This window comes from Tinamus guttatus, unplaced genomic scaffold, assembly GCF_059628265.1.
Source record: "Tinamus guttatus ecotype Peru unplaced genomic scaffold, ASM5962826v1 Tinamus_guttatus_pri_ptg000223l, whole genome shotgun sequence".
In the NCBI taxonomy this organism is placed as follows: domain Eukaryota; kingdom Metazoa; phylum Chordata; class Aves; order Tinamiformes; family Tinamidae; genus Tinamus; species Tinamus guttatus.
Window position 1 is genome coordinate 838,118 of NW_028288757.1, and position 15,200 is coordinate 853,317.

At 56.2% G+C, this 15,200-nt stretch overlaps 1 protein-coding gene across 3 annotated transcripts in view; it reads right to left on the bottom strand.

Moving 5' to 3' along the window:
- Positions 1–1,201: 1,201 nt before the first annotated feature.
- The window catches only part of SGSM1 (small G protein signaling modulator 1), a 32,185-nt gene continuing 18,186 nt past the window's right edge, over positions 1,202–15,200 (bottom strand). Inside the window, exons 9-26 of one of the 3 annotated variants that reach the window (XM_088525056.1) lie at positions 14,971–15,095; positions 13,948–14,010; positions 13,085–13,152; positions 12,661–12,824; positions 12,083–12,212; positions 9,623–9,761; positions 9,258–9,322; positions 8,724–8,869; positions 8,462–8,590; positions 7,820–8,002; positions 6,086–6,157; positions 4,913–5,482; positions 4,580–4,704; positions 3,334–3,416; positions 2,844–2,953; positions 2,468–2,564; positions 1,874–2,041; positions 1,202–1,397 (exon numbers count right to left, since the gene is read on the bottom strand). In XM_088525056.1, coding sequence (XP_088381182.1) covers positions 1,309–1,397; positions 1,874–2,041; positions 2,468–2,564; positions 2,844–2,953; positions 3,334–3,416; positions 4,580–4,704; positions 4,913–5,482; positions 6,086–6,157; positions 7,820–8,002; positions 8,462–8,590; positions 8,724–8,869; positions 9,258–9,322; positions 9,623–9,761; positions 12,083–12,212; positions 12,661–12,824; positions 13,085–13,152; positions 13,948–14,010; positions 14,971–15,095 — 2,526 coding nt within the window. In that variant the 3' untranslated portion in view covers positions 1,202–1,308. The remainder of the gene's footprint in view (positions 1,398–1,873; positions 2,042–2,467; positions 2,565–2,843; positions 2,954–3,333; positions 3,417–4,579; positions 4,705–4,912; positions 5,483–6,085; positions 6,158–7,819; positions 8,003–8,461; positions 8,591–8,723; positions 8,870–9,257; positions 9,323–9,622; positions 9,762–12,082; positions 12,213–12,660; positions 12,825–13,084; positions 13,153–13,947; positions 14,011–14,970; positions 15,096–15,200) is intronic. The other 2 variants (XM_088525055.1, XM_088525054.1) reach the window with 2 other exon arrangements.

A 15,200-nucleotide genomic window follows, 5' to 3' on the forward strand; every position in this document is an offset into this window, starting at 1 on the left:
AGCACGAGAGCAGCAGGGCTTTGCCTTGCAGAGGAGGAGGGCAGCACACGCGCTTCGAGGCCAGGGAACACAGGTTTTTGCAGCAAAATTCCAGAGCGAGTTCCCTTAGGGAGCGCTCCCACAAAGCGCCTGCCCGCCGCACGCGGCCACGGCAGCTCCCGGGCCACGAGGAGCCCTCCCTGCCCGATGCGGACCTGGAACAACCCCCAGCTCTGCTTTTTCCTTTAGTGTTTGTACCTGAGTTGAAAGCGGATCCACAGCCTCCATCCCGAGTGCCGCAAGGCTCCGCTCCGGCGGCGCCAGAGGGGCCCTTCCCGCCGGGGACTCGCTCCGAGGGGAGAGCGACCGGCCGGGCCCGCCCGGAGGGCTCTGTGGTGGCCCCGGGGCTTCCAGCGAGGAAGGGACGGCACCTTCCCAGGGAAGGCCACAGGAGCCCCGCAGGCAGGAGCCGAGGCCTTCCGAGGAGCCCGTCCCACGCGGCTGCGGGAGCGGCGGGACAGCAGGGTCCTGCCGCAGGCAGCGAGATAAGGCAGGTATGGAAACCTCGGGGCCGGAGCTCCCACGTGAGGTTAGCGCCTGGAGCCCACTACAGAGTGGATTTTGAAAGAGAAATCCAATGAGGAACTCGGAGCTCTTTTGAAAATCCATCCAGAGTGGAAACTCTGTGTGCTCAAATACTACAGTAACAAAAAACGTAAAAACCCCAGGGTGATGCTATGCACCAAGGGGCAAGATCAAAGAGGAGGAGAAACTTCTGTGTTCGAAGTCTGTTACTGGCAGAATCTCACGCTGCTTGTAAGAAAGAGAGTATTGAGAGCATCCCTGTCTTGCCTGGGCTTGCAGGGCTGGCTGGGCTCCTGCTGCCCAAGAAGCAGCTTTATTTCCTTGCAGCAAAGGCTGTGGAGCCCAAGCGGGCCCAGGGAGGGCTGGCAGCCCCGCTCTGCCAGGGCCCAGGCTCCCACCCGGGATGCTGTTGTAGTGGTAACCAAACAGGCTGCACTTCTATTGCAGCAAGGCAAGGAAGTGGCTGCCTGGGTTCTGCTTCCAAAGCAAGTCTTTTAACAAGAAAATGCAATTGTACAGATCTTTGGTTAAGTCACTGCAGAGCGCTGAGAATGGGGCCGGGGCCCCTGACCTAACACTGAACACAGCACTGTGAGAGCTAAGGGTACTTCCACTTCAGAGAGCAGCAAGTGTCCAGCTACCTCCTTTCCACAGGGGTGGCACTTCAAGAAGCACAAGAGGGGCAGGAAGCATCGGAGGGGAGTCCCGGCTCTTCGTCTGGATGCCTCGTCTTGCCCAGGTCCTTCATTTGTTCTCAATCAGAGTCTGGACTTTGTACACGAGATCCCGAGCCAGCTTCAGGATCTGCTTGGTGTTGTGCCGCTCCGCCATCTCTGCAAGAGAGACACACGGAGCCGTGAGCAGCCTCGAGCCAGAGCCCCGGCGCCTCCGGGGAGGACCCCGCGCCTGTCTGCTGCACCGAGGACTTCCAGACAGCAGCTACAGCTGCCAAGTTGTGTCTGAGTCCCCGGGCACCATGCGGAGACATCTGACTCGGACGGCCCTTCTTAACCAACTCATCGCTGAACGATCCCTGCCAGCAGGAATCGAGACCTGTGCCCAGTGCTCACGTTAAGCACAGGGGATGTTTAAGCGACTCAGCAGCAGACTCCTTCCCCAAGCAGCACAGGACCCCTCAAAGCCCTGCCCTTCGCAGCGTGTTCCGAACGCCAGCGCCTCACAACCACACGCTGCTCTGCTAATTTTAAACATTTATCAGCATAGTCAGACAGGTAGCCTCATCACAGACATTTGCTGGTTACATCTGAGGAGCTGCCACAAAGTCACGCCAACAGAACACAAGCTGTACCATTGAAAAACTTGATGATGTCTGTAAAATCCATGTTGTTCTCCAAGATGATGTCGCGGTACATTTCCACCAGAGCCAGGGCTATGAAGAGCACATAGTGTGCAGAGGAAACGTGTGCAGCTGCCCAGATGGTCTCCCAGACAGCAAAGACATCATCATACACCAGTTCTGTGAACAAAGGAAAAAGCCCCAAAAGTTACTAAGCCAGGCAACGTTTGCAATCATCCCCATTCCCAGAGGCCACAGCAACCCTGGGATGACAAGCGAGGCAGTTTCTTCCCCAAGAGCCAGTTCCATTGGAAAGAGCAAGCAGAGACATCTGTAGAGACAAATATTCTGGCCTGCAGCAGGTGACAGGCTGCAGGGCACAAACGTGGCAGAGGCTGAGCACCCACTCCGGGGAAACAGGCTCTATCTAGACAGAAGAGTCAGCCACAAATCTACCAGAGCAAAGCAGAACAGGATCACACAGCAAAAGACGACCAAACAGCTGAAATTGCAGAGTCAAAATGCATTTAGAAAGAGGGAAGCACACCAGACCTAGGCCTTCCCTTCCCATTTGCTGGTCTCAACTGTCCCCCTCCTCGCACACACCTCTCTTGAAGTCCAGGAGAAACCATCGGTAGCAGAAGTAGAAATGAGTGTAATCACCATTCTGGTGCATCAGCTCAAAGAGCTCAGAGTCTAGAATCTACCAAGAAAAGGAAAGGAAAATCAGTTCCCATCAGATGCACCAGCCATTCTGCTACCTCCTTCCCTTCGTTCCACTCCTCTCCTTCCATGCCCGCCACCTCCCAGCCAGTGTCTCCCTGCTTTGCAACCCTGTCCACGTCACTCCCGGCCCCCCTGCTCTCCTCCTGCTTCCCACCACAGAAAACCCCCCTCTCGGTCTCCCCTGGAGGTTTCCTTGCCCAAGAACAGGTTTCTCTCGCTGGCCCCAGAGGCTGCCCCCGTGCCAGGACCCACCTACCTGGATCAGAGATCTCATGTTAGCAAAGTGGGTGTCCATGGCTCCCCCATGGGGGAAATTCTGGTTCATCCTTTTCATAAGTTCAGTGAAACAGCTGAAAGCCAGAGCCTCTGGAGATGGAAAAAGAGAGTCACTGCTGTGCTGGGACAGCCACTGCTGGGTCTATATTCCAGCATCACTGCATCTGGCCATCCAGGAGCACCAGGAATTCCCCTCCACGTTGCGCACGCAGGGAGGAAGGCACCTCTGCTGTCACACAGTGGGGCCTGGCCCTGGCACAGAGCCCAAGGGGACCTGCGGAGCGGGGGTGGCAGTGCCACCACGGCAGGACACCCCCTGCCCTGCCTGGGCTCTGCCAGCAGGAAGGACAAGCAGGATCCCGGGCTGGTCCCACCTCTGAGCCCGCCAACCGCAGGACAAACGGACCCAGCAAACCGTCCCCACGCAGACCCAGCCGGGCACGAGGGAACGGGCAGAGCCGCCCACTCACCGTCATCCAGGATGACCAGGAGAGGGGCGAGCAGGTCACACATGCCCTGCACGTAGCCGATCTCAATGTGCTGCCAGATGTAGCTGCGAGAGAGAGCGGGGAAGGGGCCGTGAGCCCTCCCGCGCCGCCCCGGCCTCCCTCGGCACCCGCTGCCACGTCCCCGTCTTCCTCTGCACGTGCTGCAGCAGCGCCCTGCACCAACACCACCAACGGCCGTTCCCGGGGGACCGGGGCAGGGAACAGCGGGATCGGAGCACGGCGGAGGGGTGGTTTGACAAGGGACAGGGACCGAGTTTGCCCGTCCGGCTCCCCTCCGCATCCTGCCCCGATTCACCCTCGCGGGGAAGGGGCCGCCCTGCGGCGCTGCCTGCAGCTGCTCCCCTGCCCTCGGGACCAGCAGCCTCGCCGGGATGTCTTCCCATATTTGGTAGCAAGTCAAAACGCGTTCCGAAAGGACTCGGATCCGCCGCTGGCACAGGGACCAATCTTTTCCATCCTGCCCACTAGTCTTCCAAAATTTGCTGTATTGTAAGTCTCATCTCAGCAGAGATCTCCAACTCTGGCTGTCAGATACAGTGACAACTCTAATAAAATATCTGCTTCTCCTCATATTTGCAATATGAGTAACCAAGATTCAGCTTTCGCTGTCTCTGAAGCAGCTGCAATGTCTGAGCTGGAGGTGGCTGTGTCTGTAAATGTCATACAGAAACCTCTTAGTCAGAGGAACAATAATAAAAAATCATCATAAACCTACCCAGGTATTCCTGTCTCCCGGGTTCATTCTTAGGCACGAACCACGAGGCTGTTTCAGACTCTTGTCATTAGCACTAGAGCTCTGCAGGGCAATGCTCATTATAACGTGTTCCTAAAGCAGCGGGGCTGCGCGCCCGGGGCGGAGGCAGCATCACGGAGCCGCCGGAGCCCCCGCGCCGGCCCAGCCGCCCGCGCACGGCGGCCGCACGGGAGGAGCCTTCCCAGCACGAGGCCCTGGTGACTGCGAGGTCCCTGCTGCTCTGCGTGGCCACCAGTAAGGGAGACCATGAAGGGGTGTTGGGGAAGGAGGAGGCAAAACCCAGTAACTGAAGCAGAGGCTCAGGCACCAGGGCCAAGTCAAGAGGTGCGTTAGGATTGCGGGGAACATTAAGAGGTGACTTCTGGGAAGCCAAGAACCATCAGGAGCCTGTTCCCAGACAGACCCATCTGCAGGGATCCCCTCCAGCCTCCCCCGGCCCCACGCAGCTCCCACCTGCACATGATGTTGCGGAGTTTCTCCAGGTTGGCAGGGGTGAAGTACCAGTAGTTGCGGTCGCAGCGCTGCACGTCCTTCTCAATGCGGTGCAGGTTCACAGTGTACATGTCCAGCAGCTCCGGCTGCCCAGAACAAAAGCAAAGTGGATTGATTTTCAAGTTAAAAAAAGCACAACAGGAATCTTGCAGGGGCAAAAGAGCGACAGGGCAGAGCTTGGGTGAAGGTGAGGAGCCGCTGTGCACATGCAGCTCGACCGGCATGGAGCAGAGGCAGGGAAACAAGATGCCTGTAATGAAGCCTGCTCAGCACCCATCCCAAGCAAACACTTACAGAGTAGGTAACACCCGACGAGGAGACAGGAGATGCTTCGTTGTTGGCCAGATCAGCAACCGCCAGGGAATCCAGCTGCGGATACAAACTCTCCATCTCTGGCTCCTCAGAGAGGTTATCTTCGCTCTCCACCAAGCTCTGCTTTTCCGCTTCGCTGTCTGCCCAGCTCTCTACCACAGCGAGGGCCACCGCGTCGCGGTCCTGCAGCGCGGCCACCGAGCTCTCGCCCGCTCGAACGAAGTCCATGGCTCCGGCGGGGGGAAACTCGCCCTCCAGGCTGTCCTGGCCCTGCAGAGCAGAGTCTGAGCTCTGCGGGGCTGGCGCCTCGGACCCGCCGCCCTTGCCCTGGGAACTGGCCGAGGATTTGGTGGTTTCCAGGGCGCTGTCCTCGTTGCTGAAGCTGCGCTCTGAGAACCCCGAGGTGATGGAGAAGTTCTGGGAAGATGGATGGCCAGAGTCAGGGGAATATGTGCCGTTGGGAACCGTCCCATTGGGGATCTTGCCTTGTTTGCCATCTTCCAGTTGAGCATCTGCATCAGTCTGCTCCACTTCATCCACTGATTCGAACACCTGCACAGCATAAGCAGAGCCTCATGAGAGCAGGCAAGTCCTCCGCGCTCAGCACCCTTGGGGACCCAACGCCCACGCTCCCCACGGCAGCAGGGACAAGCTCTGCTCCAGAGAGCCCTGTAGGAGGGTCACAAACAGATATGCAGACAGGAAGGTAAGCAGCAGATCACTCTTGCTCCTGGTTAGCCCTCCAGCCCCGCGATGGGATGCTGACTGGCACCCAGCAACTGGCAAGTCCCTGAGGAACAGTGTTGGGCACGTCAATGCTCCAACAACAGCACAGCAACTCCAAAATACTATACTTTACTCAGCTTAATAGAGTGGGCAGAATGGCATTTAAAGCCACTGCTTAGACACGTGGTTGTTAACGCATGGAGCAGCCAGGAGCTCTGAAGGGTGCAGGCCACACGGGGCAGGTCTCCCCCGGCGCCAGGGCAGAGCAGGTTGGTGAATGTTAAACCTGGCCGAGCAGTGCACAGCCCTGAGCCCGGGGCTCCCACAAACACGGCTTAGGTTTGCCAGAAACCATCCTGGTTATAGAGGAGCTGCTGGGGAGCAGCCCGAGCTGGGGAGCAGGCGGAGGTGGCAGGCGCTGCCCGTTACCTGCGTGCTGGAGCTGGAGTCGCTCTGCAGCCGCGCGTGGTTCTGCCGCCCGGAGCTGCAGCTTTGCGAGGACTGCAAGAGAGAGCGGAAAGGGCAGCAAAAAGGCAAGAGGCACCGACAGCACACAGGGAGAACGAACGGAAAACACAACCAAAGCGCTCGCACAGAACACGTCTACTTCACATCTGCTGCGTGGATCCGCCACCCAGCCCTGCACCCTGCCTCAGAGGGCCATGACATTTACTGCTGCAGAAGATGATAAAAAACAAAGTCTCAGGCCAATTCAGTTGTTCAAACACTGTGGGTTTGGTCTGAAATGAGCTGCTTTCTTCTGGCCTTCTGAGAGGTCAAGCTGTCTCCCCGGACTGCAAGTTTCTACTAATCCCTATCCTAATTTGGCAGCAACGCGACTCACACGATCTTGGTTTACATAAACGATGAAGTCACCGGCTATAAAACAATCCCTTTAAGCATACTAATGCTTTTTCCCTATTCTTAAAAGACAAATATTGATGTTTGAAGCCAGTCTCAGTCTGTCAGAGTCAATGGCACCATTTTCCGCTTCCAGCTGAAAGGCAGAAACGCGCCCTGGGCTCTGCCCCAACCGGTTCCAGGCCCCGTCCTGGGGGTTTCCTCGGGGCGAGGAGCCCTCCCGCAGGGCCGGTCCTGCCCCGGGCCGTGCAGGGCAGCCCGCAGCTGCTCCCACGCACATCCAGCCACACGGAGCCCGCAGTCACGTCCCGCGGATACGAGAGTTTTAAGGAAACGCTGCACTTGGGGCACGGAGCAGGAGCCGTCCCCACCCTAATACTGTGGGTGTTTGCTGGGAAGGGCTCTGATGGAGAGAGGAAGGGCGAAAATTTTCCTCCATTTCCATGGGAGCGTTTTAAAACAGGAAATATCAGGTTTTATAATGGGAAAAGAGTGAACCTGTGCCTGCATTAACTCCGTTGGCTGCCCTGCCCGCACATGTCCCCGGAGCAGGGCAGAGGGATACAAAAAGAGAACAAGAGAGGAGGCGCTGCAGAGTGAGAACGATGCAGAGCCCCGGCAGGGCCGGCCGAGCAGCCCCCGCGCTCGGCGCCCGCGAGAGCTGCGTCACTCCAGCCCTTGCAGCAGACCCGGCCTCCCGCTGGCCTTCCTTGCACCTCTCGCTCCATATACACCCAAGTAGCCCTCGTGGTTGGAACCAACCCCTCGTCTCTCCAAAAATACCCACAGCAGCTCCCATAGGAGGCCAGATGAAGCCTCCACGGGGCAGGCTGGAAGCCGAGCGCTCTGTCCCGGCTCCGTCCCATGCTGGCAAGCTGCACACGCCTGTCCCAGAGCCACCCTCCTCCTGCCACCCGCAGGGCCCAGTCCTGCGTCACGCTTCTTGCTGCAGAGCTGCAGGTGCTGTCGTGCTGCCAGGGCACAGCAAAGTCACCCCGCTGCATGTCAGGCACCCACGGGGGCACAACCCGGGCTCCCGGCGCAGTGCGGAACCCGGGCAGTCCTGCAGCTGCTGCCGCTGCAGCTTCCGAGCTCCCCGGCAGCGCACACGAAAGGCATCAGAGGAGAAAGCTCCCGTGTTAACTCGCACGCAGCAACCAGCTCTGGCGCCCAGGTGCAGGTGGAGAGCAGGGCAGGAGGGCGAGCAAGGCTGCAGAACCGTCCCCAGCCCTCCTGCAGCACAGGCTGAAATGCGTCCCGGGGGCAGGGGCCCTTCCCAAGCCCCTGCTCCCTTTCCCTTACCTCGTTGCTGATGGTCGAATCTCGGTGCATCATCCTCTGGATGTGGGAATCCAGACTAGCTCCAGAGGAGCACTTGGCCAGAGCGGCCGCGTGCGACTCCTTCTCGCGCTGCCGGACGATGGCCTCGCAGCCCAGCCACTCGGCCATGGTGTGTTCGTAGCACGTGCGGGTCTGCGCGTCGGCCTGCAGCGACGGGACACGGAGCCCCTCTGAGCCGCTGTCCCGGGAACAGCCCGGAAACCAGCGCTTCCTGCACCCCCAAAACAGCCCCCAGAGACGAGCTGAGCGCATCCTTGTGTCACCTACGGCTAGAGGGGACGTAAAACCCCGTTTGACCTGCTCTCTGCTAGACAGTCTAACCGGGAAGCCTTGAAAAACTAGGCTGGAAAAGCCATCATCCACCTCCTTCCTATGCACAGATGGGAACAGGGCACTCTCTGAAGATGAGTAACTGGCAACTGCACAGAGGGACTTCGCCCTTGGTCCTACCAGCTCCTGAGCATCTGGATCTTTCTCCCATCTCCTGTCTATGGCCCCAGGACAACGGGAACACAGTGGCCTGTGGGTTCACAGTGTGGGCTCTGATATATGGATGCTTAGAGCTAGGCAGCATTCAGGACACACAAGTGCAGCCATACCCACCTCCTTCCTCTCCGCCTCCGTCATCCCAAACTGATAGTGGCCCAAAAGGAAGGGCCAGACAGCCCTCCTGATCTCATGCTGGATCCCACCGTAGTAGATCAGCCGCAGCAGCTCCCGGTCCTCGTAGCTCTGCGGGCAGAACTCTGCATCACTGCGCAGCCCCGGCGGCACTCGGGGCCCCTCGGCTCACAGATCCCAGGGCAGCCCCAGCTCCGTCACCCGCCAAACGGGCGCGTCCCGGCTGTCCTCCTGCCGTCCCTACCGTGCTGTCCTGCAGGTATCTCTGCCATATGTCCACGGTGAGGCCCGAGCTGGCGCTGCAGGGCACGTCGGGGGACACGATGTTGTGGTTAACCAGCGCAGAGAGGTGGGTTCGCACGGTGGACAGGTGCCTGCAGTAGGCCAGCCCTGCAGCAAGCAGAAGCAGACGCTCATCTGGAGCACGTGGGGGGCAGAGGAGATAAGATGAAGGGCAGAAAAGGGCTCTCGTGAATCTGGTCCCCAAAGGGCAGCCTATGAAGCTGCATCCAACCTAACCAGCAAAGCAAGGAGTCCGCTGGGACAGGCCAATATTTTGCTGTCTTAATCCACCAGCATCACTGCTCCTCAGGTCAAAGTCTGAGGATGGGAACCAGAACGTCTGCTCCCAATCGAGACCACGTCTAGTGCAACCTAGTGCCCCAGTGCCCTCAGCCACCACCCTGCTGCCCTAGCACCACTGCTCGCCTTGGGCCCAGGTCCTCAGCCCCGGCCCCTCACACATCTCTGGGGCATCACGGGGAAGACAGGTACTCACATCCATAGAAAGCTCTGGAGAGGATCTGGTACTTCATATTGTCACACAGGAGCTTCAGTGGGGCTCTGCCAACAGGAACACATGAGATGTGGGGAGCACAAGCGCCCAGCAGAGCAGGCCGGCCGGCTCCAGGGGGTCCCACCAAGGCGCTGGGCTGGCAGGTACCAAAGTGTGACCTGCCCCACACCTCCGCGCAGCTCAGGATGCGCCCGGGGCAGGAGGGCACCCTCCCTTCACCCTGGACACAGCCCCAGGCTGCCCACGGCCAACCCGCAGCCCATCCCGCCGGGCCTCCCGCGGCCGCCCTCGCGCTGCTCCATGCCCCGCTCCGAGCGCGGCCCGGGGCCGCCGCGGCTCCGCGATACCTCTCGTGGCTGCAGCCGTTGGCCGGGCCGCCGTCGGAGGAGCCGCTCTGCGAGCAGGAGGAGCAGGACGACTTGCGGGTGCTCGGCTGCCACATGGGAGGCAGGGCACCCCCCTGCGCGTCCATCAGCTCCTGGGGGACTGCGGGAGCGCAGAGAGAGGCAGCATCAGCTGCGGCCCGGGCACTGCCCCCGCAGCTGCCCCACGGGAGGCCAACAGCAAAGAGATTTCATTAGCAAACACATGGTCTTCCCAAGGAGACTTCAGTGACCAGGCAGGACCCACGCCAGGTGATCACAGCCCCAGCACTGACGAGCTCAGGAGAAAGGAGGGACACAAAGAACCCCGATGACAGAGAACAAGAGAGCACCATCTGCTAATTATTTCCAGTGCCTTCAGCAAGCTCATCCTGAATCACTGAGTGCCAATCCAGGCAGAAAACCCAGCCCAGAGAGAGCCAAGACAAGGGGCTGCAACAGGCTCCGTCACAAAGAGAAGCAATAACCTGATGAAACTTTGTCCCAGGAAGAATGGATCACTGGAAGAAAAAAGGCCCCATCTATCAAACATCAGGGTCCCACACGAGCCTTGGAGAAAGAGAGGAGCATCCCAGTCACAAGACAGGAAGAAAGAATTGATGGAGCAGTTGAGAGGGACAGCAGGAGCAAGCAGCAGCTCTTTATGTTGTCATTTGCTAAATCCCTGCTTAACCTCAGAAGCTCTGCTGACCTGAGCATTGGGCCTCCCTAGGACAGGGACTGTCCTGCAACGGCCCTTTAGTGTTGCATCTCCCTAGGACAGGGACATCATGAAGAAGGTGAACTATGGGATGAAGACAAAGAGCAGGGAAGAATAATCCTATTTGTTCCTCACTAGAAATCAAAACATGGTAGAAATTGAAGCTTTCATCTAGGAGAGGGCTTGCTCCTTGCGAGGCTCACCAGCTCTCCCTGCTTGCGATACTGAATAACTGCTGATACAGGCAAGAAGAGACTGCCATACTCTTACTAAAGCCTCTTCCCTCTCCCTCTGCCTGAGCAGGTGCCGATAGGTCTGTTATGGTCAGCGGTGACAGGGGACACCTCGCTGCAGGAATTGCCAAATGACAGCACAGAGAAGCAGTGGTACCAAACATGAACGAGGGCTGCATTACAGTGATGCCGAACGGCCCCCAGAGTGGCAAGGGGAGGTCGGGACGTGGCGAGGAGGCTCAGAGACCATTTGGGGATCACCACCGTCTTGCTTGAAGCTGGAGTCCTCGGGATCTTCCCTCTCCCGGCAGGGACGGAGATCACAGAAGCAAGTAATGTAGGAAAATTACCATTACTGGTAACTAAAGAAGACACAGAGACAGGACAAAGGCACAAATGAATGGCACAAAAACATAGTATGTAAAGAGCTGACGCAGTTCTACCCCCTCCTGGGAACATCCACAGGAACCGCACAGGCCTCTGACATCAGCTGAGGAGATGGAAACAATTCATTTAACAGAAAATTTGGCCTCCAGCATGGAATTTCATGGAGGAGATCAAAGGGAAGCTACAGAAAAGATCCTCTCTATCAGCTATTTTAGCTTCAGTCAGATTTTTATCTGATTCAATTCTGTTACTCAGCTAAAGGCAGCGGGGGAGACTAAGAATAATTTTTACTGATGTTATGGAGGAGTTGGAGGAGATGTGAAGCCCCTTATAGCCTCAAAAGTGTAGAAACAGATTTTTGATCAAATTTCATGCCTTTTAAAAGCACACCAGCAGGTTTATGTTGCACTCTCTGTTTCTCCTCTTATAAAAACATCTACAGACTTCCAGAGGGATCGTTGTAAAAGCGTTCATGGTATCCCAAAAGTTCAGACTGAGATGTACAGTCAAACACATTATTTAGATCATTCAGAACTAGATATTAAGAGAGATTTCTGGTCTGTGAGTTAGGCAGGATCATCTGCCTTGCCCTGTGAGCTAAGGAGGGAAGATACATGGCTCAAGCTTGGCAGTGCACAGAGAAGGTTGCTGCTACCACCTCTTTCTGCTGCAGGAGGAGCGAAGGAACACGGCTGGATTTAGTAGAGTGCTTCCCTAGTTGGCCTGGTGATAGCAAGAGAAGAATCAGACCTGGAGGCCAGAATGATGAAAACTGACCCCATCCACAGACACCTGCTTCCTTGAAGGAGAAGGCCCAAGAACATGATCAAAATGAACACTGGCACTGAGCTAAGTACAAGATTTTTTTCCCGCCATATCGGCACTTGTATTCTATTCTACATCTGCAGAAACAGAAGATTCAGTAGCAAGCAAAATGTCATGTTTTTTAAAAAAGTTTCTTTTAATAAAAGGCAGTTCTGCTATAAACAAACTCTTCTCTGGAACCACGTCCACAGTTCGCAATATGCCTGACCACGTTGGGTCTTGGGCTTTTCATACCGGCAGTGATAACCCTCCCGAAACGCTCACTGCCATCACACTTACCAAACTCAGACTGTGTCCCTGGATAGATGATTCTGAAAACATAATCTGTGGCTTCATCATCTTCCTTGTCAGACGCAGACTCGGAGGAGCCCTGGGGACTTCGCTTCCTCAGCTTGGGAAACACCTTCCCCTAGGTGAATAAAACCTGCCCTTCACAAAGATGCCCCATGCCCTTCTTGTAGTAAATAACCCTGGTTATGCACACAGCTGCTATAATCCATGTATCATAGATTATAGTAATCCATAATTCATGAGGAGGTCCATTGGACAAGGACCTAAACCCCCCATGCCTTGTGGACAGGCAGCACCCCCACACCTCCTCCCTCGCTCCGTGTGGAGACCCTGCTCTTCTAAGGCCAAGCAGCCACAAGAAAATGGCTTGGGATTAGCCCAGAGGCTCAAGGGTACGAGCTAAACCAGTCTGCCGTATTTCAAGTCTGTCTTTCTTCCCACTTTGGAGGGTTTGCCATTTGAAATACAGCACCAGTAACACTAGGTAGAGGGTCCTCCCCTTTAGATCTGCCCTGAGAGTCCCCAACACCGTGTCCTCAGGAACAAGCCCCGTTCCAGGTGCCTACCTTTCCCCGCTGCGACCACAGGGGTGGATCCAACTGCCCATGGGGTAGGAGGCCGTTTTCCAGGCAGGACAGGAACTGCAGCAAGTGTCCCCCTTTGGGGAACCTCAGTGGAGGCCGCTGAATCCCATCCTGGCTCACCAAGACGACGGTCCCACCACTGTCTACTATTAGCAACAGCAGAGAAAAGATATATGCACAAGTGAGGGAAACAAGAGCAGCCAGAAATGCAGAGGAAAATTGTCTTTCTGGCATTCAAAGCGCCAGGATTTTGGTGTTTTGAACTTGATGCTAAAGACATCTGCCCTGGAGCTGAATGAAACCATTCCCAAAAGAGCACATCCCCAAAACATGATGCAAATGTCAGGATGATAAAAGGAGCCCACAGAACCATCCAGTCCAGCAGCCCTCCACACTCTGGCCTTACCTTGCTGGTGACAGTGCAAATAGACGATTTCCTCCAGGCGAATAGTCATGGCATAATCCCAGTACACACTGGAAGAGAAGAAAAAGTCCTGAGTGGAGGGATGCAAGGAGCTCTACTTCACATCCACTCCAGATCCTGTCCCCAGCTCTCCTAATGCCTTGGGAAGGCAGGGAAAGGACGTGGCTCCACATCAGTCAGTGACAACATGTCTCCCCAAACAGCCCCTCTCTGCTCCAGCGCAACCAGAGCCGGTCTAGTCCCGCCTGCCCCAGGCTGCTCCTCTGCCCTTGCGTCCCCGTTGCCCAACAGGAACTCGGTGGCGGCAGACGGGGCGCAGAGGGCAGGGAGCCGAGCACTCTGCTCCAGGCACCCTGGAAGTGACTCCCGCGGTGCTGGGAGCCCCCAGGAAGCCAGGATGAGCAGCTCAGGAGCCCCGAGGGGACACGCGGTGCAGCCTGAGCCTGGCCGCTGCTCCGATGAGCTCCTTTATCCAACGGAGGCAATAAACCCTAACGACTTGTGCCTTTTCCAAAGCTCAGAATAGATTTGTCTCTGTTTGCTTCTGCTTCAGAATTGCGCTACCCCAGCACAGGCAGCCCTGGGCAAACACAGAACGTGCCAGGAGCATCGCGGGACAGAGGGCACGGGGACACCAGGAGGAAGCTCAGCAAGAGGACTGCCCTGCGAGACTGTCAGCATTTAATAATATCCTATTTCATTGGGAAAAATCCAGATCCTAAAAATCAGTATCTGGCACTTTGCAAAAATAGTGCTTAAAATATAGGCCTTAAAAAACATCTCGTAGGGAGAGTTTAATATGAGGAGGAGTGTGTAAGAGTCACTCCCAAGAGATACATACTCACTTTGTCATCTGGCTCCTCTCTTCTTTGGTCACATCTTGACACTGGGAAGTTTTAGAGCTTAGGCTGATGCCCAAGCCAAGAACTCAGAGAGTAGCATAGAGATGGAAATAGCAAATTGAGGGTGAGGGTACCAGTTATATGGAACAGCCCCCAGGAGCCAAAAGCAAAGACAAGATGAAAAGAAGACAGAAAAACAAAATGCAGAACTACAATTGAGAATCAACAACCCGAAAACAAGTTTTACTGAAAAGTCTTTTCCCCAGGCCAAAGAAACACGCTATGTCCTAAATGCTCCAGCTTTCCTGGAGCATCTACTAGGAGAAAGAGATTTTCTGTTTGTTTTGTTTTGTTTTTCAGGCAAATCGGCCTGGCATGATTCAGTAGTTGTTGAAGGATTGCTGCTGTCAAGAGAAGTGCCACCAGCACAGATGTCAATCCCAGATGCAGGGGCTCTGCAGCACATACTATCGAGTAAACTTCTCTTAAGTAGATTTCAGCCCTACCAGAAGAAAAAAAAAAAGAAATCCAGGGACTCCATTAAATCCAAAGGACTTTGAATACCTCTGCGAAAGATCAGCTGCAGAGCGCACTGATAAACAGCAGTCTGAAATGGCACACACTCTGTTACAGAGGCACAGTTACTTGGGAGCTGTTCATGTCTCCTCTCTCTGCAGATGCTCTTCCCCTTTCTACAAGCTCTTTGGTTCCCTAGACTAACCAGGGATAACAAATACACAGTGCAGCATGTGGTACATGTTCTCCCCAGGAAATCACTGGGGGCAATAAAGCAACCAGCTTTGCAGCTTCCAGAATAACCACCCTCCCCAGCTCATCTCTGCCATCACCACAGGCCTTCCCCTTCCCTCTCCCACCCTCTGTTACAAACTCCGGGAGGACAGTTCTGCTCTGCAAAGTCGGTGAAAAAACCTCACCGAGGGCAGCAAGTGCCAGATCCAAGCTCTGAGCTCCCAGGGTCACCTGCCTCCCTGCTGCCCACGTCAGGACGCGCTTAGAGCCAGTCACCTCCTCTCATAGTCCAGATCCCCCACGGAGCCGTTCATCAGCTGGTTGGGAGTCCACTTCAGGGCCATGATGTCGGCAGTCTGGTGAAGCGACAGATATCCCGGGATTGCTTCCATGTCATCTCGCTTTAGAAAGGCAACACAGGGAAAGCGTGAGCCAGTGCGAGCAGGAGCGTGCAGGCCCAGGGAGGCACCCCACACTGACCCACGGCCTGGAGCAGAGTCCTGGGT